General features: G+C 51.3%; 1 protein-coding gene across 1 annotated transcript in view; it reads right to left on the bottom strand.

The window, feature by feature from the left end:
* Positions 1-19,307, bottom strand: part of LOC124231423 (protein FAM3B-like) — a 37,762-nt gene extending 18,455 nt beyond the window's left edge. The window contains exons 1-3 of the mRNA XM_046648222.1: positions 19,205-19,307; positions 12,198-12,341; positions 3,102-3,225 (exon numbers count right to left, since the gene is read on the bottom strand). Coding sequence (XP_046504178.1) covers positions 3,102-3,225; positions 12,198-12,341; positions 19,205-19,223 — 287 coding nt within the window. The 5' untranslated portion in view covers positions 19,224-19,307. The remainder of the gene's footprint in view (positions 1-3,101; positions 3,226-12,197; positions 12,342-19,204) is intronic.
* Positions 19,308-25,302: the final 5,995 nt, after the last annotated feature.

Below are 25,302 nucleotides of genomic sequence, written 5' to 3'. Positions count from 1 at the left end.
TGCAACAACATGGATGGACCTTGAGGGTATTGTGCTAAGCGAAATAAGCCAGACAGAGAAAGACAAACACCACATGATTTCACTCACATGTGGAAGATAAACACAGGGATAAAGAGAACAGATTGGTGGTTAATAGTGGGGAAGGGGTAAAGGGGCACATTTGTTTGGTGACAGGTAAAAATTAGACTACGATGCAGTCTGTACAGAAATTGATAAATAATAATGTACACCTGAAATTACACAATGTTATAAATCATTGTGACCTCAATAAAATAACTGGAAAAACAAAAAGGAAGCACCCTTCACGTCAGTGCGACCTTGCAGCTAAGCTTATGCAAGGAAGCATAAGGCAAGTAAGCTTATGAAATGGGAAGAAACGTAAGTTTCTAGTCACAAATCACGATAGAAATCCCTTACTGATTCCTGCTTCGTAAACTGAGCTGTAACTACTGGGAGCCCCGCTCCCTAACTGCCTTTGGTTTGAAAGTCTCCTTGTTGTCAGGCTGTTTGTTTCTCACTCAATAAAATATTCATATCCAGGAAAACCCTCTGAAATTTCTTTTGACAGTCACAGTAATGTAAATGCTAGATTTCGATCCAACCAAAATGACAGTATAATGACTCAATCAGGACAACAGTAAGGAAAGAGGACAGGAATTGGGTGGTGATGCAAGACCCCTCACCTACTGAGTGGCGAGTCAGCAGTTCATGCCTAAATGGGAAACCAAGACGTGGTGACAGAAGCCTGCTATTTGGAGACGTGGAAGCAAGGAGCCCCCGAGAGCTGGAGGAGGCTGTCCCGGGTGGTGACGTCCGCAGGCACCCAGGAAACCCACGAATGAGACAAGAAAACCACTTGTCTTTCTACACAAACCTGGCTATTTTATCAGACAATGAGATCTCTGCAACCCAGCTGGTTTTGCTGCATGAGTTGGTGACAAGAAAACAGGATGCTAAACCAGAGTCTCTTCTCAGGCATCCGGCTGTGTTTATTCCGCTGTTCCTTTTAACTTGTTTTATTTGAGATTACCCTGCTTCATGCTGCCCTGTATTCTCAAAAACATCTAGAGGACGGAGTGAAAGCCGGCCAGCTACATTTGGGTACAACGTCTCCATACAGTTAGTTCCTCTAGACCACGGGATTCAAGTCGGTCAACCCAGCATGTTCTGTGTCCGCCAGGGTGGACTCCTGGCTCTGCCATTAACCAGCTGTGTGATGAGGGGAACGTTATTGAACCTCTCTGTGCCTCAGTTTCCTCGTCTGTATCGTGGGGATAATAGCAGTGCCTACCTCACAGGGAGTCACATGAAGTGAAGACAGGAGGGAGTCGGTTGTAGTAGGCAGGGATGCTGCTGTTGCTCTTACACCGTGGTCGGCAGAAGGCTCCGGGCCCCGTGCAGAGGGGAAAGCCTGGGCTCTGGGATCTGACTTGGAACCACTTCCGTCTAGCGATATGATTCTGGATGAGAGACCCCATCCCACTGTCCCCACTCCCTCCCAGGGCTTCCCTCCTCTACTTTACCACGGGATCCTGCCCCGTTTTCAAGGAGACATGTGGCAATGTCTGGGGAGAACATGTGTGTTGTCACAACAGGAGGGGATGTCTACGGCATCTAGTGAGTGGAGGCCAGAGATGCTGCTCAACCTACAACGGACAGGGTGGTGCCCACAGCACAGAATCATTGGTCCAAAATGTCCATGGAGTGGAGGTAGAGAACCCTGAGCGGTGACATAGCTCCTTAAGGGCAAGAGCCACATGTACACTGTCATTGTCCCCCATTGAGCGTCCTACACTGGGGAGTTCGTCGGTGAATGACGTTTATCAATAACCTCCTGGCTGAGAGAAGAGGGCCTTATTCCTACTCAAGTCTCAAATACTGAACAGGGGATACGCTGAGATCGTGTAAGGTGTGTGAAGCTGAACGCGACACAGCTCACGCCCCAGGTGTGCTGCACGCTCCTTGGGAGAACATGGTACATACAGAGACAAATGAACTGAAAGACGGAGGGAGGGAAATGCAGCAAGTGCCAAGTGCTGTGGGCAACAGACGGACCAACAGCAAAAAGGAGGGTGTGCCAGCTTTGGAGAAAGGGCTGGGATAATCCGGAATGACGTCCTCCTCAGCGTAGGAAGAGCCCCATTCTCCCTCATCTGTAGTCATTATTTAATCGCCTAAGCTTCCTTAAGCTGGGTGTCATGGATGGCACTGTGTTCCCTCAAAACTCAAACGTTGCAATCCTAGCCCCTAGTACCTCCAAATGCGACCTCATTTGGCGATAGAACCTCCAAAGAGGTGATAAGTCAAATGAGGTCTTTGGAGTGACCCCTAACCCAATATACCTGGTGTCCTTTTTAAAAGGGGGAATCTGGACACAGACACCCACACGGAGGGAAGGCGATGTGAAGACACAGGGAGAAGGCGGCCATCTACAAGCCAACGAGAGGATGGGACAGACTGTCCCCACAGCCTCAGACGGAACCAGCGCTCACCTGCCCACACCTGGATCTTGGACTTCCAGCCTCCAGACTGCGAGACAGTAAATTTCTGTCGTCTAAGACACCAAGGCTACACTAGTTTGGTATGGTCACCCTAGCAAAGGACCACCCTACACTCGGACCCGCTCCGAGCGCCAGGATTTACGTAGGCTACCGGGGGTAAGGAGTAAAGGGGAACCTGAGACAAGCTAAATGGAGGCGGGGCTGCAAAGAGAAGCCACACCTGCTTTAACCCACGAGGGTGAGGACCATAAAGCAAAGTGGAAGAAAAACCGTCTGCTGAATTTTGGTGTTTCCATGACTTTGAAGGGCTAGGCCACATATTCCAAAGAGTACCAAATATAAACTAAAGTTTGCTCCACGTGCTGTCAATGAAAGTTCAACACGGGGACACATAAAGCCATAGAAGACAACCCACGTCCCCTCAACGAACACGGCATGGCATTCTCAGTTCCACAAGGATGCTCTCAGCTTTTGCCTGAGGTCAAGGCCATACCCTTCTCTCCCAGGGGGTGGGGGGCAGCCTTGCTGCGTGGTCAGCCTCAGAGAAGGGGGAGAATCAGGTGGGACAGCTATGTTTTCTTTTTCCACACTGGTACTCACAGCTCATCCTCAAAGCAGATCTTGGCATACTTGTCCCTGCCACCCCCACTGAGTAACCGGTAGGCATAGGTGTTCGGGGGGCACGAGGTCCAGATGTCACATTTTTGCCTTTTAGGGGCTGGGGCTGTAAGGAACAAGAATGTGAGAGTTAGCATTATGCAAGTATTTATCAGAGAAATTCACTCCTTGACCATGAATGGCAGCCATTCTATCCCAGGACTTCACACAGGCAAGTCCCAGGGGAGCAGGGGAAAAACTGGAGTGGGGAAGGGGTGGCCAACTTTCATTAGGAGCATCGGAAATTCCTCTAAAGCCACAAAGTCAATGTAATCTGCTTTTGTCTTAAAATCACAAATATGCAAAAGGCAGAGGTGGGGGATGGGGACATGTTGAGTAGGCATAACAATTTCAAAAGGGTTGGGAACCTGCTCCTTGGCTGGCCGTCTACCTGCCACTCTTGGCAGGCAATGTGTATTTTGTATTACAATCAAAGAAAGATTTCTTAGGTGAGAGAGTGCTGGTGAATGAAGAAATAGCCATCTACGGGGCATCTACCCAGCTTCTGCATTTACATACCCTGACACACAAATTCATCTGACACCCACTCTGGCCTTGGCTGACGCCTCTCCTTCCCCTTGAGCCTGAGGCACTGAGATCTCCTGCCTGGGGTGCTATGATGTCAGTACTGGCCAGCCCTGGAGATGTCTGCCCAGCACCCCCATTTCACAAGGGTCAGCAACCAGGGAGAACTGGGGACCTGCCTGAGGAGCCCGCCGGCCCTGGATGCCCACCATGCACTCCCACTGAGGGATGCTGTGCTGCCCTCACTACCGGGTGCGTCTCCCGGCTCACATCACAGGTGTGGCTGCCTGTCCTAGCCCACAGAACCTATCATGCTGTGCTCGGTTCGCATTTAAATCCTGATCCCCAGAAAAACATTTAGAAAGTGCTCTCACTCCTCCAGTTTGACTGGGGATGTGGCTCCGATTTATGGATTACCGTGCTTCTCCGATTTGGGACACAGGGCTACGGAGGATAGCCAGTCAAGTGGCAAAACATGCGTGAGATGAGATACCACGAGGAAGGCAAACAGCCCCGCTCTGGAAGGCCCTGCTGGGGAGAGTCGGGTTGCAGACAAGCACGGTCACTGCGAGCTGAGCTGGACAGGCAGATGAGCTGGACAGGCAGACTTCCTGGTGACCACAGGGATGTGGGCGTGAGCCCTGCCCTCGGTGCCCGGGAGGAGAAAGCAGAGTTCCTCAGGGAGGGTGCACCCCGACATCGCGCTTACTCATCCCCTCCACATCTTCCTCCTCCCCACCGGCCCCATCCCCATCGCTGCCCACCCGAGCTGCCCACCTGCCCTGGTTTATCCTCTTTTTCTTAGCTCTCATCACTTTCTAATATCCTAATGTTTCCTTCTTTAAAAAATTCTCCCCAAGGGCCAGGCTGCTGGCTGTTTGCTTTTCACTGCACCTCCAGCACCACACCAGGTGCCCGCACACGGCTGCCCTACCAATGTTTGCGGAACAAACACGCGGACATCTGGCCCCCCGGCTGGTCGGGCAGAAATCTGCACCTACTCCAGCAGACTGAGCCCTCGTCTTTTAAATAAGAAAGGACCATGAGATTTTATCTTGCCTGATTTAATTTCTGCAGAAAAAAATCAAAAGTAATAGAAAAGCAAAAAGAAGGAAAAAAAATCCCACATGTTTTCACTCTGAAGAATCTTCACTGTTTCAGCTTTCAGCATATTTCCCTCTAGACTTTTCTATGCACACAGAGAGCATCTGCAAAGCTGGAAAATACAGACTAAACACATTTACATGGTATGCTACGTTACTTACATTTTCAAATAACATACTCAATATGCTTTTTCTCCATTTCCAGAAACCTAAATTTAAAGCAAGAGATCCAACCAATGACATGAAAAGTGTTATAAATACAGTATCTTTCCAGTGTTTCTAGACTTTTGGACACTACGGTGTATTAATTTTAATTTAAAAAAATTTAACAATAGTGCTCATTACTTTAAATTTAGAGGTCATTTACCCAAAACCACAGTGAGCATAGTATTTGCAAATGTAACTTACATCCTGTTTAAAGTAGGCGTGCCCCGCTTCCCGGCTTTGCAGACGTCCTGAACGGACTATACTCAATCTAGAGAGAACGCTCTAGAGTGGGGTCCACACTCATCCTTCCTCTTGCCCGCCTTTCCCTTAACGCGGGCGACCCCTTTCCCTGAACCAGCACACGGCGTTGCGTTGCTCACTTCCTGTGGACCCTGCTGTTCTCAGCACAACTGGCCTGAGACTCACTGAGCCGGCCCTCTGCTCTCCGAGGAGGATGCTGTTTCCAGGTCCCTTTGCCATCGTCACGCCCCGGCAGCAGTGTGCCGGCTCCGGGATCTTCTCAGCTAGACGATGCGAAGGACCTAGGCCCTCGCTGAGGGTGCCGCGCCCGACAGCCGTGCCGCGACGTTTGCAGAGCTAGACGGTCTAACACAGCCCCGGCGCCAGCGGATCTTCAGAGACAGGGCCACGAGGACCCCGAGGACCCCAGGGATCTCCGAGCCCCACGGGACACGGAAGTTTGGAGACAGAACAACAGAGGACTAGGGAGGGAAACCGGGACAGGTATTTTGCTCTGTTTTAAAGCCAGCTGGAAAATCAGAAGCAGGCAAACATGGTCTGTTGACACTGCAAACGAGCCGGAGAAAGATTCCCAGCCACCGCAGAGCATCCACCACGCTGCTCTTGAAGCTGAACCCTGAGGAGCGACGACCGACCGACCCGGTATAAACACCCCGCCCTCCCATTTCCTGCCACCAACTGGCAAGCCGACCACCTGCTGTGCAACCTCAGGGTCTGCTCAGTGAGCTCCCAGACGGCTCAGAAAGCAGAGCAAAGCTCACCCTAAGTCAGAAATTACACCTCTGAGTGATGGAGGAGAGGGTACCAGGCCTGAGGCTAGAGCACTTCTTTGCAAAAATGTTGGAAAGATTCATAAAGTCATCAGTGTTTGCACGATTCAGCTAAGGGTGTGCCTGCAAACATACCAAATCACAGTTCTGACTTAAAATATGTTTTTCACTGTAAAAATAGCAGTGAATGGTTTCTAGGTGAACTTCCAGATTTACTAAAATTTTTTTTTAAAAAGGCCCCTGTGAGGCTGCACCTGTGGGAGTGGGAACCCTGGCTTCCACCCCGCCCCCCCATTCTCATTCCCTCCCCTTCTTTCTTTGGCACCGGCTCCAATAGGCATTGTGAGCCCAAGTAACGACCCCAAAGAGCACCCAGGCGCCACCATGCCTCCCATGACAGTGCCCGAGGCAGGGGCAGCAGACCCCAAACTGAGAGCAGACAAGGGAAAGCGGGAGCTGGGACTCCGGGCAGGAGAGGGGGCCGGGCGTTCTCTATGAGAGCAGAGCTGGAAGAGATAGAGGGACGACATGGGACAAAGTGGGCTGGGACTCTGGCACAGGGACAGGGTGGCCAGTCCAGCCGAGCAAGCACCGTCCAGGAAAAGACTCCACCTGCCTCTCTCTCCTGCCCTCTGACCCCAAAGGCCTGACACCGGAGCCTCTCAGAACGGCTGTCCCATTTCTGGGGGTCTCATACGGATGCCTCCCCACCGCCCTCCTCCTGCCGTGGGGTCAACAGAACAATGGGCAGGTCGCCAGGCAAGGGCCTTGCTGCCCACGTGGCGGCCAGCTCCCCTGGGTGCCGGGGTGCGCTGGACGCAGGACCCTGTGCTTTGCCTGGAGCGAGGCTCCCTGCCCGCCGAGGGCAGAGCTTTGAACCCAAGGTCCCTGCAAAGCGCGGGCACTGTTCACGTGGATACGAGCAGGCACATTTTCTACAAGGGAGGTGTTTGATTTTCATCAGATTCTCCACGGAGAATGTGACTCTAGGGCCCAAGGGTGGCATGGAAATGGATATTTATGCTTTCTTGCAGTGCCCGGCAAAGGTTGGGCAACTTGTATGGCCCTTTTTTTAAGGCTTTCTTAACCTTCCATCCATTTCCTAGAAGCACAAAATGTCGCTCTGTGAACGAAGGCAGAAGATCGTCTTCCTTATTCGGGGGGGACACGGAGAGGCAGATGTGACTCCTGAGAAGAGGGAGTTTTTTCCAGTCCTGCCTCTTCTCCCATCACGGTCACAGAGGGCCACATCTAGGTCCTCAGTGCTCTTTTCTGAAATTCCTTCCCAAAAAATCGAAAGGTAACGTTCACATGGATACGCTGACGCTGAGGCCCTGCCAGTCAGTGTCCCGCTCGTGTGTCTCCTGCAGAATCCGTTAGCTTAAGAGACGGAATGCCCTCCTTGGCAACATCACTCCCGACACAGTGGGCCTCTGCTGGGAATTTCTGTCTTAGATGTTATTCCCCTACTGAGCAAAGTTGGCCTGTCTGGTCCTTACATCAGTTAAAACAAATACAGGTTCTTAGACTCCACTCTGGACCCAGAGATTTTTGTAATTTCCCCGAGCTGGGTCCAGGAATCTGTCTTTCTTAAATACCTCCTGACTTGGGAATGATAATCTCATTCATCCCTTTAAATGAAGACAATGACTTCAGAAATACGATCTCGGCGTGTATACCAGGCAAACAAGAAGGACGGCTACCTGTTTGCTAACGGCCTTTCATCTATGTTAAGTCACTTTACGGCTGTGCATGCACTTAAAGTCTAGCCCACAAAAATAAAGAGCGGAAGGCAGACAGCAAGCTCGTCTCTCTGCTAATCAGTGATTTACCGGGCGCCTGAGTGTGGTGAGGCCAGGGCAACAGATGGTCAGTGCGCTGGTTCACTGGGCCCAGCGAGGCCAACGTGAAAAGATGCTGAACTCCTGGCACAGCGTGGAGTGGGCGGGTGGCCATTTGGGACAGACTATGTGGATGCAGCGCTGGGTCACCTTCACTGGGGCTTTGTTCCTGTGCCCCCCCAGATGCAAGTAGCATGTTGCTCCTACGCCCTCCACGTGGGGACACTGAGATGTGGACCATGTGAAGTGTTTAAACCTGTGATACGGCATTTTTACTGAGGAGAGCTGAATTTCAGAGGACACGGCAACGTAGCAGGTAGGATTTATTTCAGAATTGGAAAGAGCCTTAGATAGAGATGTCATCTACAACGCTCCTTCATTTTTATTTTTTAAAATTTTTTAAATTAATTAATTTTTCTTTTGAGGAAGATTAGCCCTGAGCTAACTGCTGCCAATCCTCCTCTTTTTGCTGAGGAAGCCTGGCCCTGAGCTAACACCCGTGCCCATCTTCCTCTACTTTATATGTGGGACGCCTGCCACAGCATGGCTTTTGCCAAGCAGTGCCATGTCTGCACCCGGGATCCGAACCAGTGAACCCCGGGCCGCCGAAGCAGAACTTGCGCACTAAACCACTGCGCCACCGGGCTAGCCCCGTTCCTTCATTTTTAGATGAGGAACAACTCACAGGCCTTAACAGTTAGGTAATGGCAGGATTAGAATTAAAAATTCGTTTTCCTGGCTCTCCCATCAGTATTCCCTCAACAGCAGTCACTGGACGGCTGTCAGTTCATTTCATCTTGGCTGAGAGCCCAGGCAGGTGGGTTAATGCAGCTGATTGGTTTGGTTTAGTTTCGTCTGACAAGACTTTCTAAGATAATGATTGAACAACTTTATATCGGAAGTATATGGAAGCTGAATTCAACAGGGCTCTCTTTCGAGTTATTCTCCTTTATAGCCCAGTGTGGTAAGCTGTGTCTGCGGTCCGTATATATTGCTTCCAAACTAGATTCCTTTCTTTACTCATTCACAAATTCTTACTACACAAATATGCATTAAACGCCAGATACTATCCTCCACTCAACAGGGACAGCAGTGAATCAAACAGCTTGCATACGAATAGGAGAGACAGAAGTAAGTCAAAGAAGATCATTACAGACTATGATATGTGCTATGAAGGAAACAGGCACTAATAGCTCAATATGTATGAGAAACTCGCTGGAAATCAACACGAAAGCGAGAAACACAGACAGAAAATGGGCAAGGTACGAACAAGCCGCTTACAGAAGAGGGGGCCTGAGACAAAGGCCTAAAAACAGTGACACAGCACTGTGTTCTCGGTCGCCGCCTGCCTGGTACAGGTCACTCGTCCACCAGTTCAGAGCCTTTTCACAAGGGCGCCCCGGCCGCCCGAGGGGGCTGGGGATCAAGCCGTATAGAGGTTCCGATGAGTCTGGGTTCCTTCCCTAAGCTGTTCTTTGTTCCTTGTCCTGCCCATCACAGAGAAATAAGAGCCTCAAGTGTGACTTGGTGTTCTCAAATTCATCAGTAACCTGAGAAATGCTCGTCACAGCAGTTTATACCCGTCAGACTGGCAAAATCACAAAGCTGGATCATGCAAGTGTTGGTGAGGGTGTCGGGGACAGGAGCCCCACGTGCTGCTGGTGGGAGTGTAGACAGGCCCTTCTGGAAATGCGTCGGGCATGACTTAGATCATGCTGATGTGGACCCCATGGTCTAACAGTTCCACTCCTGGGTTATAAATGCAAAAGACAGTTTCACCCAGGTCCAGGGTGACTGTGTGGGACGTTCCCTGCCACAGCATCTGTGCGGTGACCAGCTGGAGGCAATCCAGAAGGGACACTAGGAGGAGTCACACCCTAGGCCCGACACAGCAGCGAGCAGCCTGGGAGGAGAGGTGCCCACAGCAGACGGGTCCTCGGCGTGGCACTAAGTGACAACAAGGAAACAGAATGCGGTCTGTCACCTAAGCCAGAATACACACGCCACACCCGGAATGGAGCAGCCCATTCTGCAATGAGGTATTCAAACAGAGAGGTCTCACTGAACACCTCAAAGGGGTGGGGGAAATTGGGGTGGGAAGTGGGAATGAAACAGAAGAGATAAATAAAATAAGGGAGGCCTGGGCCAGTGCAGGGATAACAGGGCATGTTAACTCCATCACGCGACCAGAGGTTCGAATGGGGCAGGGACCAGGAGACGGACAGACAGACAGGGGCGGAGAGGCGGGGAGGAGGCGGGGAGGGGAGGAAAGGCTCTGGGGAGCGGACACACCAGGAGGCTGAGCCCTGGAGGGCAGGAGGAGCCAGGCTGTGCTTCAGGCCTTTCCAGGAGAGCAGTCTTCATAAAGTAGATGGGCTGAGCATGGGACTTGAGCCACCCACGAAATACGAGGCAGAGGGAAGGCAGAGAGGGGACAGAGCCCGGGGAGCTGCTCTGAAGATCCTGAGGAGGAAGGGAGAGGCCCTGTCGAGAAACCAGCGTGACCCAGGGCACTTGCTGACCAGCTCAGATTCAAAACCTCGGAGGAGGGGCAGGAGGCAACGTCCAGGGTATAGGTGGCGTGAACCCAGGAGAGCCCGAACTTGCAGGACATGAACCCGCCTCGGGAAATCCAGAGCTGGATGGAAGCCCTCCAGCTGTGCTGGGAGATAGGTCATTGTGAAAGAAGAGACAATGCAGTGGGAAAAGCAAATCATGGATTAGAAGAGTGAAAGCCCCAGGGGGCAGGATGCAGCACTGCAGTAGGTGTCCCAGCTTGGGGGTCTCAGTGGGCCGCCTCGGCCACGGGGTGGAGCACTCTGTGCCTCGGTTTCCTCTTCTCTCAGTGCCAGCCCGACACTGACCTCACATCTCAACGTGCTCCTTCCTTTGCTCCAGCTTCCCCCCAAGATGTGCCAGTCACTGCCCTCATGTGGACCAGGGGCTGGGGACACTGAGAACAAACATACTCTAGGGGAGCGTCAGAGGGCCCCTGCAGAGCCCCGAGGACTGGGACATTCCACGGCCCCTGCTGACTGCAGGACTGAATCCAGCCCTGGAACCTCGTCCAGCAGGGACAATCCCAACCCCTCCTGCCTGTTCAGCAGGCCCAAGAGGGCTGCAGGGGTCTGGAGGAGCCCAGGAGGGGCACCAAGGGACTGTGCATGTGCCTGGACAAGGGCCACCTGTGTCCACACGGAGGCCGTTCCCTGGGGAGCCCCCCCAGTCACACCGCTGATAACAGCGCGAAATAAGTCTTGCCGCAAAGCCAGTGTGGCCCTACGGATGATGTAGTCCCTTTTATAACCTATCAGCCACAGGAACACTAACCTGCCAGTCACTGGGCTCAACCCCCAACTCAGAGCCTGCCAGACCCCCAGGCAGCCATGCATCCCTCCAAAGTGGAGGTTCCAAGCCAGCAAGAGCCAGGATGCAGCGGCTGCCTAGCCACCCTTGCCACGCCTCTCCCACCAACGTTAGGACTCCATTAACTTGACAGCTTTAGCCCTGGCCGCGCTGGTGGGAACTGGAAATTACATTTATGAGCCCTTGTAAAAAGACTGGCATCAGACGCAGCTCGGAGAGGCAAGCTGGTGTCCGGGACAGACTTCACATTTTGTGTAAAAATCCAGAAAACGAGAGAGGAAGCCCTTTGAGGGCATCTCCCACGCCCTCCACATGTGGGGACACCCCTGCAGCACTGGGTCCCATCCACGGCCTGTATGCAATAAGCCTATCTGATTGCAAGATCCACTGTGAAAACCTTATGAAAAGTAAAAACACCTCAGTCATAGTCAATTCCTAGAAAGCTCTTTTTTTTTTTGGCCATAAAAGGTAATTAAATTTGAAAAGGAAGGATATCCAGTTCTTTATATTTGTGCAAATTAACTTTGTATAATTTATTAAAAAGATACCAGCATATCTATTTACCATGAGATTTTGAAAAGGGATACAGATCATTACTTTAGCATTCCACATGTTTTCCAATGTAATTTTTACACCAGATATTTTGTAATTTCACTTCATTCCCAATTTGAGTTGTATTCCAAAAGCATATTTTTATTTAACACAACCTCTTGTGTCAAGTTTCTTTGTTCGTTTTCCTCACATCATGATTTGCCTTGGGGTCTCGCACCAGGGTGAGCAAGGGTACCTATCTTGGAATGGTGTGGGAACTAAAGGACTGATAAACCTCCTCCCCCTCCTCCCCCCTTCCTCCTCCTCCTCCTCCTCAACGTAAAACGGCCAGTCCAGGCAGAGCCAAGGCCAGCGCTCACTTCTCCCGCTGCAGCCGAGCTGCAGAATTGCTGGTTTGACACAACCCGTGCTCACCTCTGAGGACAGGCCTCTCACCAATGCTCCGGATGCTGTAAACAGCACTGGACAGGGATACGTCTGGAATGAGCTCTGCCAGCAGGTACCCGGAGTACCAGGCGCACATGGAGGCGAAAAAGAGGAAGACTGCCTTCAAAGTGCCTGGGGACAGACAAGACAGACGATGGGCGCCCAAGGTCAGGCGCTATCAGGCAGCTCCCCCCGCCCCACCCCACCCGCCGAGCCTCCCCGGACCCGCTCCTGGGCCTGCCCCGGCCGACTGCATCAGGCATTCGTGCACCAGCATCAGCAGGATGCTCTGGAGAGAAATTACTCCCTGGAGGCTGTGGGCAGCTGAGGGCCAGGTCTGCTTTAACCGAACCATGAGGACTTGGTTGGCTTTGCTAAGACTGGCATTTAAGGTAGACAGTGGCAGATAATACAACCGAGATTGGAATATTTTCAAGGCCAGCTTTCTATGTTTGCTGTTGGTTTGGGTCTCAGAGCTTCCTCAAATGCTAATGGTGACTATTCATCAAGTGGCCTTGGGAACCAACGCACCTGACAAGGGCCTAAAAGACCAAGGAGCTCATTGCCTTTGCGAGACAATCAGATCTGAGCGTGCTCCTGGAAGCAGCCTGGAGGCTCCAGAGGGCCAGGGCTTCTGTTGTTTGGTTAGTTGCTGCATTACCAGGGCTGAGAATAGTACCTGGTGCCCGTGAGCATTCAGTGGGACCCTGTAATGCTGGAAAAAGTCCCCAAACCTGCCATTATCATCACAGACGAGCCTGTGGGGACGCCCAAGGTTCCCGACAGCAGAAAGTTCCCAGAGATAATCTTTCTGGTTGACTGGCTCTGGAATCTTCCCCTCAATTCCTAAGGAAAAGGCATTACCCAGTCCTAGGTTCCCGGGGGCCCAGGGGACAGCTCCCTATCCCTTCCCAGGCAATCCACTGCCAGGTCCCTCTGATTTTACCCCCTAAATATCTCACAGATCAGGAGTGTTCAAGATCACCAAGACTGCCACAATGTAGGAATGGCAGCATAAAAGCACAGCAGGAATTTCTCCACCAGCATCCAAATATGTGCTAATAGGCCCAGTCCTAAGAAATAAGAGAGCGAAAGAGAGAAGGCGAAAGAAGAAAGAAAAGGAGGAAAAACAGGGGAGGGAAGGGAGAGGACCTCCCGCCTGACCCTACACCCTTCTGCGGCCGCCTCATTTCTGGCCCCTTTCAGGCCAAGCACCTGGAAATAACCATCCTCTGTGCAGCCTCCAGGCTCACCTTCCACCCCATGGCTCAGGGCAGCTGTGCCACCTGCCCCAGGCCCCCAGATGATGGCAGCCTTGTGCATGTCCTCCCTGGACGACACTCTTGAGGGAACTCCCATTTCGTGGGCAGGTCCCAGCCTCTCTGCCAGCTTTCCCTCTCCGGGTGCAGCCTGGGCCCCTCTTCAGGGTCCCAGATTAGCTCAGCCAGACCATCCTGAGGTCCCACCAAGGATGTCGTATTGCCCAGCTGATGTCAGCACCCTGGCATGCCTGGCCTCCCACTTAGCATGTCCCAGAGGAAACCCTTGATGCTCCTGGCTCCCCAAATCTGCTCCGGCCCCACGTCTAGCCCGCCTCAGCCGATGCACAGGGTCAAGTGCCGGACACCTGGGACTCTTCTTTGATTCCACGCTTCCCATCCCAGCCCTGCGAGAATCCATTGGCCAGTCTCATTGGTTCTACCTCCAAAATAAATCTCACGTCCCTAGACTTCTCTTCATCTTACTGCCTCCACCTGACCAGGCCATGTCCTTTTGTCCTCACCTAACACTTGTCCTCTCCCACTGGTCATGAAACCCCATGCCCACGTGCGCGTGCCATGTGTCGTGCTGATTTATCACAGGGTGGTATAATAAAGAATGTATCTGGTCTTTGTCCCAGTTCCTGGCACACAGCTCCTAAAACCCTTAGAATCTCCTGAGTGATGTGAGGGTCTGCTGTTACCCTTAGGGAGCTCCTTTCAACCACACTGAGTTTATGCTAATGAGGCGACTGGGCTGGGTCCTCAGATAGATTCAAGGGAGGGGCTGGCCTTGTCAGATGTGTGATTCGAGGGCTGGCACTTTCAGCCCACCCCCTGGCCTCCAGGAGGGGAGAGGGATGGAGACTGAGCTCAGTCATGTGACCATGACATACTAAGACACCAATAAAACTCTGGACTCCCAAAGCTTGGGGAGCTCCTTGGTGGTGAACACACTGCCATGATAGGAGAGTGATGTTCCGGGACTCCGGGGACTGAGGGTACAGAACTTGGAGTCCGGGACCCTCCAAGCCTTCGATCCATATGTTTCTTCATCCAGCTGGTCCTCCTGGCATGTATTCTTGATAATAAAACTGTGATTACAACGACAGCAGTGCTTTCAGTGAGTTCTGAGAGTCGTTCTTGCCAACTATCAAACCCACAGGAGCGTGGGAACTCTCAAATTAACAGCTGGTCGGTCGGAAGTGCACGTGGTTCCCGAGACGTGTGACTAGTGTCTGAAGAGAGGGCAGCTCTCCAGGACTCTGCCCTTAGCCTGTGGGGTCTGACGCTCCCTGCGGGTGGTCAGCATCAGAACTGAACTCGCTGGCGGGACACCCAGGTCTGTCAGAGGGCTGGCTCTGCCCCCAGAGCCCTGGGCAGGGGTCAGTGAGCCATTGGGCCAGCCCTCTCCAGGTCTGCAGCCCTGGACACAGAGGCAGGACCCCAACTCACCCGCACACAGCCCAAGGCTTCCTCGCCCTCCTGCAAACCTCTGTCTGTCAGTCCGGCCGTACTCAGCTCTGGATCTCAGCTCCCTCTTTATTGGTAGCAGCTGGAGCTTTCCCTCTCTTTCTGGTGACAGCAGCTGCCTGTGGACCCCTCCACTGCTGTGTTTCATCCAGGCTGTATGTGCTTGTGCTCAGAGGGCCCCGTTAGCTTAGGCAGCCACGCTGATGGAACGGGACGCTTCTGTTTCATCTTGACAAGTTGGGTTTTTTTCAAGTGCATGTTTCAACATCAATTATGTTTTTTCTATCTTCCAAACTGTGCCGTCCCTAAGATCGTTAGAACGTTACGCAGAGATGGCTTCCTGTTGCGAAATACCTGGGACAGTGTGGCCAGTGCAGTTTCTAGGGCTGAAGGGATATCTCCAAGCTGGAAAAACCAGCCACAGAAAACAAAATGAGAGCAAAGGGTGCGGCAGGCTCCCTTTCTACCACTCCTGAGTCTGCTCTGCGCTCCAGCCACACTGACCTGCTGCAGCTGCTGCACCCCCGCTGTACCCCTTGGTATGAGTCGGTCCCTCTGCCTGCAGGGCGCTCTCCTGCACAGACCCACGGCCATCTCCCTCTCCTGCTTCCCGGCTCCCCTACAGCGACTACCTGGCCCCACTGGGGTGCAGCCTGCCATGTACCTGTGGCCTGCACGGGCACCCTCACATCAGTCCTTCACACGCCTTGTTGGCATTGCACACCAAGGCTCCCTTCCCTCCACGACCGTGCCTGCACACCTGGAACAGTGCATGGGCCACGTGACGTCCCAGAAAATGCTGCTGGATGCACACGGAGTGAGCGGTGTGATGTGATTGCTGGAAACATGGAGCCAGCACTGAGTGAGTGTCAGGTTCAAAGGCAACAGCAGCCCTCTGTGTTGGGTCACAGCTGAACTGTTTTGCCCAAGTGTCATATTAGAATGGAAAACTGGCAAACCCAAGATTATTCAGAGGATCTTCTAGTCAGCACGTCACATGTAGGAGCTTTGAGCACAGAGCTGCTGTTTAGCTTGGAGAAGAGTGAAATGACAAGATGCCACCTTTCAAATGTGTAAAGAACAGCTATGAGGAAGAGAGGCCGGACTCGTCCCCAGCTGAACAAGGACAAATGGATGGAAGGGACAAGGAAGAAAATGAACAATGAGTAAAAAGCCCAAGTGCCATCACAAACAGAACGGCAAACCCCGGGCTGGCCTGCCTGGTGAGGCAACAGGCTCCATCCCCGGACCTTTCCCAGGGCTCCTAGGGAGGCTCTGAGGGATCTGTGCTTCTGGTGAGGGGTGCAGCTGACGACCTCCAGTCGGTTTCCTGTGGTGGTTGAGAGAAGCCAAGACCTAGAGCCTGAACTCCCTCAGGGTGGGAGGGCAGATCCAACAGCCAAGATGGAGGCCCAGGCTGGTGGTGAGCTGGACTGGCAGCCAGTGCATGGGTCTAACCCGCAGTCACAGAAGCAGTCCAGCAGCCCGAGGGAGGGCAGGCTTACAAGCCAGGAGGTGACGGACAATGTCCAGGCAGGCAGCACCAGGCGAGCTGTGGCACAGCCAGACGCGGGGCTGGACACCTGCATCCGGAGCTCGGTGCCTGGGGTGGTCGCAGAGCGGGCGGGACATGAGGCAGCTTGTGAGGACAGACTCAGACACTGGGCAGCAGAGAAGAACAGCGCTGGGGGTGGGTGGGTGGGGTGCAGCTTCATCTTAGGAAAGGTGGAAGCTCAGGGACTCAGCTGAGACAGGCCCCGGGACCAGGGTGGGCCTACCCTGGTGGGAGGGGGTCCAGCAGCTTCAGAGGCGGGGGCGGAGGAGGAGGAAGTAAGCAGAGTCCAGGACACTGCTGGGATTCTGTACCTGTGACCTAGCCTCTTCTCGTAAGACATCACTGGCTCACGGGCGTGTCCGCCTCTGTGCCTCCGCCCAGCAGGGACAAGTGAGGAACAGAGCAGAGGCCAATACTGAGCCCAGGGAGGGAGTCGGTGAACTCCCTCCCAGAGACTCTCATTTCGCGTGGGTGTGTGTGTGCCTGTGTGTGCGTGTCCTACCCTCATCCCCACCCTCAGATCCTTGGGGGTCTCAGGCTGGCCTGGGACACTTCACTTACACTGGAGAAGAAAGCAGTCCTAAAGCCAATTTACACTAAACCCGGCTACAGGGAGTGGCTCCCAGGATGCCCCTCACCCTGCAATCCGGGGGCCCCGGAGAGGGAAGTCTGAGCTCATAGGAACACGCTTCCACTGGTGGGATTGCCTTCAACGTGAGGCAGGACAATGAAGCTGTTTGTCACTGGCAGTCTTGCCCCATGGACCCAAACCCCATGCCCTGGAGGTCGCTACCCCTGTCCCCTTTGCCTTTGAAGGGCTGGGAGGGCTGAGCAGCGGACGAGCCACATTTAGGACTCTGCTGCTTTGTGGCTCCAGTGTCTTCCGTTGTCACTGTTTTGTTGACCGAGGCTTTTTGGCAGAAGGACTTGGAGGTGCCACACCTGAACACCACAGCAGGTGTGCAAGGTGACCCACCTGGAAAGGTTCATATGCCAATGCCCTAATGTGAGGCGTCAGGATTACCACTGCCAGGCAGCTGCCCCCTCCCCCCAGGAGAAGGGCGGTGGTGGCTTATTTCTTCCACTCTGAACGTCCTTCCTGAGAGCGGTCTGCCTGGCGAGGCCCCAGTGCTTGGCTGAAGTAACCAAGGAAGTATTGCTTGCAAGAACGTTCACAAACTCAAAAGGGATAATGCTTCTCATTTCTGCGGGCGACTTCTCTTATAACCACGCACCCCGAGATCAGTACACACCTGCCGTCATGTTGAAGCTTTAAGTGAAAGCTCAAGAACGAATCATGAGGGTTGTGTGTGAAAAAACTGCAGGGAGGGGAAAGCAATCTGACAATACTCAGCAGTGTCCACTACGTAACCAGCAAAACGATAAGCACGTAATACAGAAATAATGAAAAAACAATTCTTCCAAAATAGTTATAATGAAAGTCAGTGCCCCAAGGGAGGTTTTTTCCTCCCCCCAAAAGAGCTATTTATGTCCAGTCATTTATCTACAGTCCACACAAGTTACCAAAAACAGTGCTTTTCATAAATAAATGGTTTTGTAGAAAACATGAATATGTTACATAATAAAGCAAAAATCTTAAAACCCGGCTTTCCTACACTTTGGGGATGGAGCAGAAGATGCGGTGTTAGAACTTTCTGGAGTGTGACCACATGACCGGAATGCTAGGGCAGGAAGGAAAAAGGATCATTTAGTCTAAGAAACACTTCACTGCAGCCGACCCACCATCCAGAGATGGGGAAGTGGCTCTTCAAAGAAGCAAAGAGAACTTTCCATTCCAGGAGGAATCCAGATTCCTCGGATTATAGGAGAAAAACATCACAATCCATTAGAGAGGGTGTGTGACAGAAGCAGGGCAGTTAACTGGGGACCCTTGTAAAGTGAGGCAGGCAAGCGACAGAGGCCAGAGGCCGAGGTCGGGAAGACAGGCTTTGAGATAAAATGATTGGTGAAACAGTGGGGTTTGTTTTTCTTTCCTCTTTCCTATTTTTTCCAAATCTTCTGCAGTCTCTAGTTTGATAAATGGAAAAAATAAAAACTCGCATAAAAAGATGCCACCGGAACTGGTATCATAAGTGACAATGGGGCATTCTGTGTTCATTAGTTCCCCTTCTCACCCACTCAAATTCCCCAGTCACTTAAAAACGGCCTCACTGTGTCCTTCCTTTTCCTAATTTGTTGGATTGGTCAGCTGGACCTGTGGCTAATGACTCCTGACTCCAGCCGGACGATCCCAGGTAGAACCCACAGGTGCTTCCAACCAGCAGCTGACAGCCCTTCCTGGCGCTGTCCAGGGACACCCCTGCAGGCACACGCGCGCCCCGATGGAGGGAGACACCTCTTCTTGCAGCTCCTTGGGTCCTGCTCCGCCCGCACTCACCAATACCCACTCTCCAGGTAAAACGTCACACTAGCTGACCCCCTCCTTGCCATGTACCCCAGCGAGGGCGGTGGGGACAGGTAGGAGGGGGGCGGAGGAAACGGTGCAGGGCTACCTGCTCGGGACACCTCAGGTGATTCGCCTCTGCTGGACTCGCTTCCCACTTTCCCGATCCCGGGTCTAAAGGAAGACGCAGCCCCAGCGCCAGCCCCACCCTCCTCTCAGCACGGCGGTCCTGGGAGGGGCGAGGGGCGACTCTCCACTGCCCGGGCCCGCCTTTCCCTCCTCCCGCGCTGGGGGTCGCACTCACCAGCAGCCCCGGGGCGCATTTTCCAGGCGCTGCTCCCCGCCCTACTGGCCCTTGGTGGCAGCTCCGGGTGGTGACTGGAGGGAGCCTCGCACAGACTGGATGGTCCGCGAGACACGCCCTCAGGCCAGGCCAGGGGCAGGCACAGGGCGGGGCCGGCCGGTGCGCAGGGCGGGTGCGGGCACAGGGCAGGTTGACGGGGGTGCGCCGGGGCAGGTGCGGTCACAAGGCAGTTGCGGGCACGGGGCAGGTTGACGGGGGTGCGCCGGGGCAGGTGCGGGCACGGGGCAGGCTGACGGGGGTGCGCCGGGGCAGGTGCGGGCACGGGGCAGGCTGACGGGGGTGCGCCGGGGCAGGTGCGGGCACGGGGCAGGTTGACCGGGGTGCGCCGGGGCAGGTGCCGGCACGGGGCAGGTGCGGGCACAGGGCACATTGACGGGGGTGCGCCGGGGCAGGTGCGGGCACGGGGCAGGTTGGGGGCCGGGCGGCAGGTGGGGGCACAGGGCAGGGTTGAGGGTGGGGCGGCGCCCAGGCGGGATGCACTGTAGGCCAAGCTGCCTGGGGAGCAGAGAGAAGGAGCAGGGCTTGTTCTGAAGGGAGGACACTGTGTCTCATAAAGGCTGGTCGCCCCAGGCCCCAATTTAATGTCTCACAAGGGAAAACGGCTGCAAAGATCAGCACGCCTGAGCCTTTTAACGGTCAAAGCTGAGTCCCGGCAGGGTCCGAGTTCCCAGTCCACGTCCCTGGGCCGGGTTATGAGGCTCCTTGCTTTCTCCGGAATGGTCTGGCTGCCCACTGCTTTTTGCACAGCCCAGCACCGTGCACCGCTCTGTTGCTTCCTCCTTTACTCTGGGGGTAGATTAGAAAATCGGGGCCAGGACGAGGCCCCACGGTCAGGGTCACAGGTCTGAGGTCCTCTTGTCCACACGGAGGCCGGGGGTGCCGGAGGGGCATCAGGCAGGTGTTTGAAGAAAGCTTCTCAGAAGACATCCCAGACAGGGCTCCACGCAGGACCAGCTGCTCTCTCCCCACCTCACTAGACCAGGTTTCTAGCACCCTTTGGAACCCACGTTAGTCACAATGGCCTCAGGATACCAAGACCAAGTTAAGGCTACAAGGACAGTTGGCCACTTTTGCTGGAAAAGAGAGTTCCAGGAAGGAGGCTCTGCAGAGACCCAGGCTCCACCCCAGAGTCCGGCTGGCTCCGGCAGTTCTGCTCTGTTCCCATCTCTCCTCTCCCAGGAAGCTGAAAGGGTTGAACAACACAACACCAAGTGCCCTCCCCTAGCTCAGGACATCCATCCGCCTCTGGGGTGTCACAGGGGGTTTGGCCATGCCTCTGCCTCCACCACCCCCTCCTCCATGGGCTTTGCTTCCTGAGAAGCTCCTGTGTGGCGCCATCCAAGGTTGGATGTCCTCGAGGTTCATCCATGTTGTAGCATGTGACAGGATTTCATCCTTTTCAAGGCTGAGTAATATTCCATTATATGAATATCCACATCTTGTCTATGCACTCATCTATCGATGGACACTGGGGTTGCTTCCACATCTTGACTAGTATGAATAATGCTGCTATGAACATGGGTGTATATCGCTATGAGGCCCTGTTTTCAATTCTTTGGGGTCTATACCCAGAAGTGGGATTGCTGGATCATATGGTAATTCTATTTTTAATTTTTTGAGGAACGGCCATGCTATTTTCCACAGTGGCTGAATCATTTTACATTCCTAATAACAGTGCACAGGTATTTCAATTTCCCCACATCCTCACCAACACGTTATTTTGTTTTGTTTTGTTTTTTAATAGTAGCCATCTTAATAGATGTGAGGTGACATCTCACTGAGGTTTGATTTGCACTTCTCTAACGATCAGTGATGTTGAGTATCTTTTCATACGCTTGTTGCCATACGTATACAACCTTTGAAGAAATATCTATTCAAGTCCTTTTCACTTTGGTAATTTTTTGTTGTTATTGTTGCTGAGTTGTAGGAGTTCTTTATATATTCTGGATATTAACTCCTTATCACATGTATGGTTTGTAAATATTTTGTCCACTTCCGCAGGTCGCCTTTTCACTGCGTCGATTGTGTCCTTTGATCCACAGAAGTTTTTAACTTGGATATAGTCCCATTTATCTATTTTTGCTTTTGTTGCCTATGTTTTTTGGTGTCATATCCAAGAAATCATTACCAAACCCAACGTCATGAAGCTTTTCCCCTCTGTTTTCTTCTGGACTCTATAGTTTTAGGGCTTAAGTGTAGGTCTTTAATCAATTTTGAGTTAATTGTGGTCCACGGCGTTAGGGTCCAACTTGATTCTTTTGCATGTGGAGATCCAGTTTTCCCAGCTCCGTTTCCTGAAGAGACTGTCCCTTCCCCACTGAATGCTCTTGGCACCCTTGTCAGAGATCATTTGACCATCTATGCAAGCGTTTCTTTTCGGGTTCTCTAGTCTATTCCACTTAAATTATCTATCTGTCTGTCTTTAAGCCAGTACCACACTTTTTTCATTCCTGCAGCCTTATAATTTTCAAAATCAGGAAGTGTGAGCCCCCAACTTTGTCCTCCTTTCTCAAGATTGTTTGGCTGTTCAGAGTCCCTTCAGATTCCATATTAATTTTAGGATGGCTTTTTCTATTTCTGCAAAAAAAAAAAAAAATCATTGCTATTTTGATAGGGATTGCACCAAATCTGTGGGTTGTTTTGGGTAGTACTGACAGCTTAACGATATTCAATTTTCCAGTCTATGACCACCAGCTATCTCTTCGTTTACTTGTGTCTTCTTTAATATCTTTCAGCAGTGTTTTGTAGTTTTCAGTGTACAAGCCTTTCACTTCCTTGCTTAAGTTGGGTTTGTTTTCATTTTGCTTTAATCCCCGGGGTCCAGACCCCATTCCCCATTCTCACAAGGCCTATAACAAATACTTCTACTCAAGTTCTCCTTAGCAACTCCCATTATTTATTTTTTTTAAAGATTTTATTTTTTCCTTTTTCTCCCCAAAGCCCCCTACGTAGTTGTATATTCTTCATTGTGGGTCCTTCTAGTTGTGGCATGTGGGACGCCGCCTCAGCGTCGTTTGATCAGCAGTGCCATGTCCACGCCCAGGATTCGAACCAACAAAACACTGGGCCGCATGCAGGGGAGCGCGCAAACTTAACCACTCAGCCACGGGGCCAGCCCCATCTCCCATTATTTTTAAAAAACATGACATAAGTTCCATTTCTGGGGATCTATGCTAAAGAAACCTTTTTCTTTTTAAAGAGGAAATGCTATGTACACTCAACAGTGAAAAATGTAAATAAACCTATGAAGTCAATAGAAGATGGAATGACTATTCAAGTAAATTACTGTTTAATTGCTTGGAAGTCTACTCGGGAATTTAAAATGATTGGTATCAAGATTATATATTACCTGTAATGTACATGGAAAATGTACATGAAATGCATGTTAAGTGAAAAAGCAGGAACAAAAGTGGATATTTATGCCTATAAAGAGGCTGGAAGGAAACACGTAAAAATGAAAATGCTGTTGCATTTCCCTGAGCATACTATAAAACCACATTACTTCTAAAATTTTAAAAATAAATGGGCACTAAAAAATTATATACCTTTTTCCAAGTTTCCCCTCAATTCCTTCATGCGTCGCTGGGCCACTGGCTCCTCTTCACAGCTCCTCTCTCTCTCTGGCAGCCCCTCCACCTCATCAAGTCTATTTCCTAGGATTCCTCTCAACCGGCACCTTGCCCCACCCGAGGCCCAGAGTCCCCGCCCCAGAGACAGCCCCCGTCACTAGCATTTCCTCTGGTCTTCAGAGCAGTCTCTGCATATGCAAGCCCACATATATTTCCCTCATCCTTTTTACACAAAAGCTGTCATATTACACACGGTGTTTCACAGCTTCCCTTGGGTATTATAATATCTTAGAGAGCATTGTATGCAAGCACACACAGACTGCTTGCTCTTTTCTTCTTTTTTAAAGATTGGCACCTGAGCTAACATCTGTTGCCAATCTTTTTCTTCTTCTTCTTCTCATCCTCCTCCCCAAAGTCCTCCAGTACATAGCTGTATCTTCCAGTTGCAGGTCCTTCTGGTTGTGCTATGTGGGACGCCACCCAGCATGGCCTGAATGAGCGGTGCCATGTCCGCGCCCGGAATCTGAACCAATGAAACCCTGAGCCACCGAAGCGGAGTGCGTGAACTTAAGCTCTCGGCCACGGGGCCAGCTCCAGCTTGATCTTCTCAACTTCTGTATCCTAGTCCACCGTTGGGTGAACCACATCTTTAAACCACATCTTTTACTGTTGGATGGACCCATTCTTTAAATAGGTTATAGAAGGACGTTTTTGTTTCTTTTTAGTCTTTTCTCCTATTAACAGTGCTGCAATGAATACCTTTATGCATCCACAGTGGCACATATATTGGAGTGAATTTAAAATAAATTCCTAGAAGTGAATTACTAAATGGAAGGGCATGCGAATTCTGAATTTAACAGCTATTTCCCACGGCCCTCCCTCCAGAGAAGTCACACTGGTTTACACACTGCCAGCGGCAGAGGAGAATGCCTATTTGTCCATACCCTTCCCAACACACTGTATGCTCCAACTTTGGTCTATGCTAATCTGTTGGTGGAAAAAAATCTTGGTATTGTTCTAATTGCTTCTTTCATTAAAGTGATTGCTTTGGTATATTTTCATTGGTGTAAAAGCCATTTGTGATTTGTGTGTATTTCTTTGTGTGTATTTCTTTGTGTGTGTTTCTTTGTCCAGGAACTATGTAGTCACATAATTGCCCATTTTTCTATTAAGTTGTTAGTCTTTTTCTTTTTGATTTGTAATAGTTTTGAGAAATAACTTGTTGACTAGATAATACATTACATAGCTTAATTTTTGTAAAGCATATTAAAAGGTGTATAGTGACAAACCACCTCCTTACCACTGCATCCTCTTTACCCAATAGGAAACCAGAGTTACTAATTCTTGGGGTGTCCTTCCAGAACGTCTTTAAACATATCCAACCAAATAGGAATATATCTCCAGCACACGCACACACTTTAACACACTGTCACATACCCTCCCCATGACTCACATCTTGCTTATGAAGACATCTTGGAGAGTCTGTCCCTTGTGTATTCAGAGCTCTTTCTCGTTCCTTCCACAGCTGCACAGTATCCTACCGCATGGATGGCCCATAGTTTATCTACCAGGTTCCCTACTACCCACATTTGATCCTTTTCCCCCCTTTTGTCGGGACTAACTCTATAATGAAAACCTCTCACCTAGACCCTTCCACTTATGTGAAATATAGGAATAAATATAATTAATTCCTAGAAGAGGCACTGCTGGGCTTGTATTATTTGTGATTTTGGTAGAATGTGCCAAATGGACCTCGGGGGATGTTGTACTCATTGGCACGCCCACTGCCAACGTTCGTGCATGCTTGTTTCATTTTAAGGGCTTTTCAAGGACAGTTTTTACTATTGCGGATCTCCACTTTACTTGCTGACTTTAGGAAAGCACTGCCATTTAAATGGGGCTCCCTTAAAATGCACACAAATGCAGAGCAACCCCAATACCCAGGAGCTGAGGGGGGACGGGACCCTGTTCCATATGGAAATAGAGTCTAAAGCCCCCCTTTTACAGTAATGGACACCTATTATACACATCAAGATATAATTCTAAATTGTGTATTATTGTTTTTACAATTCTACATTAATTAGTCCCTCCTCACAGGTTAATAAAAAAATTTTTCCTCATTTGTTTTTACTTTGAGTGTGGCTTTTTTATTTTTCCCCTGAGCAGTTTAAAAAAATATCTGATTTTTTTTTTTTTACAGCTTTTGAGTTTTGTCTTGCATAGAAAGGCCTTTCTCCCTTTCCTCACATATTTTTTTTTTTTTTTTTTCTGCTTTGTCTCCCCAAACCCCCCCTGTACACAGCTGTATATCTTACTTGCAGGTCCTTCCAGTTGTGGGATGTGGGACGCCACCTCAATGTGGCCTGACGAGCGGTGCCATGTCCGCGCCCAGGATCCGAACCCTGGGCCGCTGCAGCGGAGCGCGCGAACCCAACCACTCGGCCACGGAGCCGGCCCCTATTTTTATTT

Source organism: Equus quagga, chromosome 21 (genome assembly GCF_021613505.1).
Source record: "Equus quagga isolate Etosha38 chromosome 21, UCLA_HA_Equagga_1.0, whole genome shotgun sequence".
NCBI classification, from domain to species: Eukaryota; Metazoa; Chordata; class Mammalia; order Perissodactyla; family Equidae; genus Equus; species Equus quagga.
This window is presented reverse-complemented; position numbering and strand designations above follow the sequence as displayed.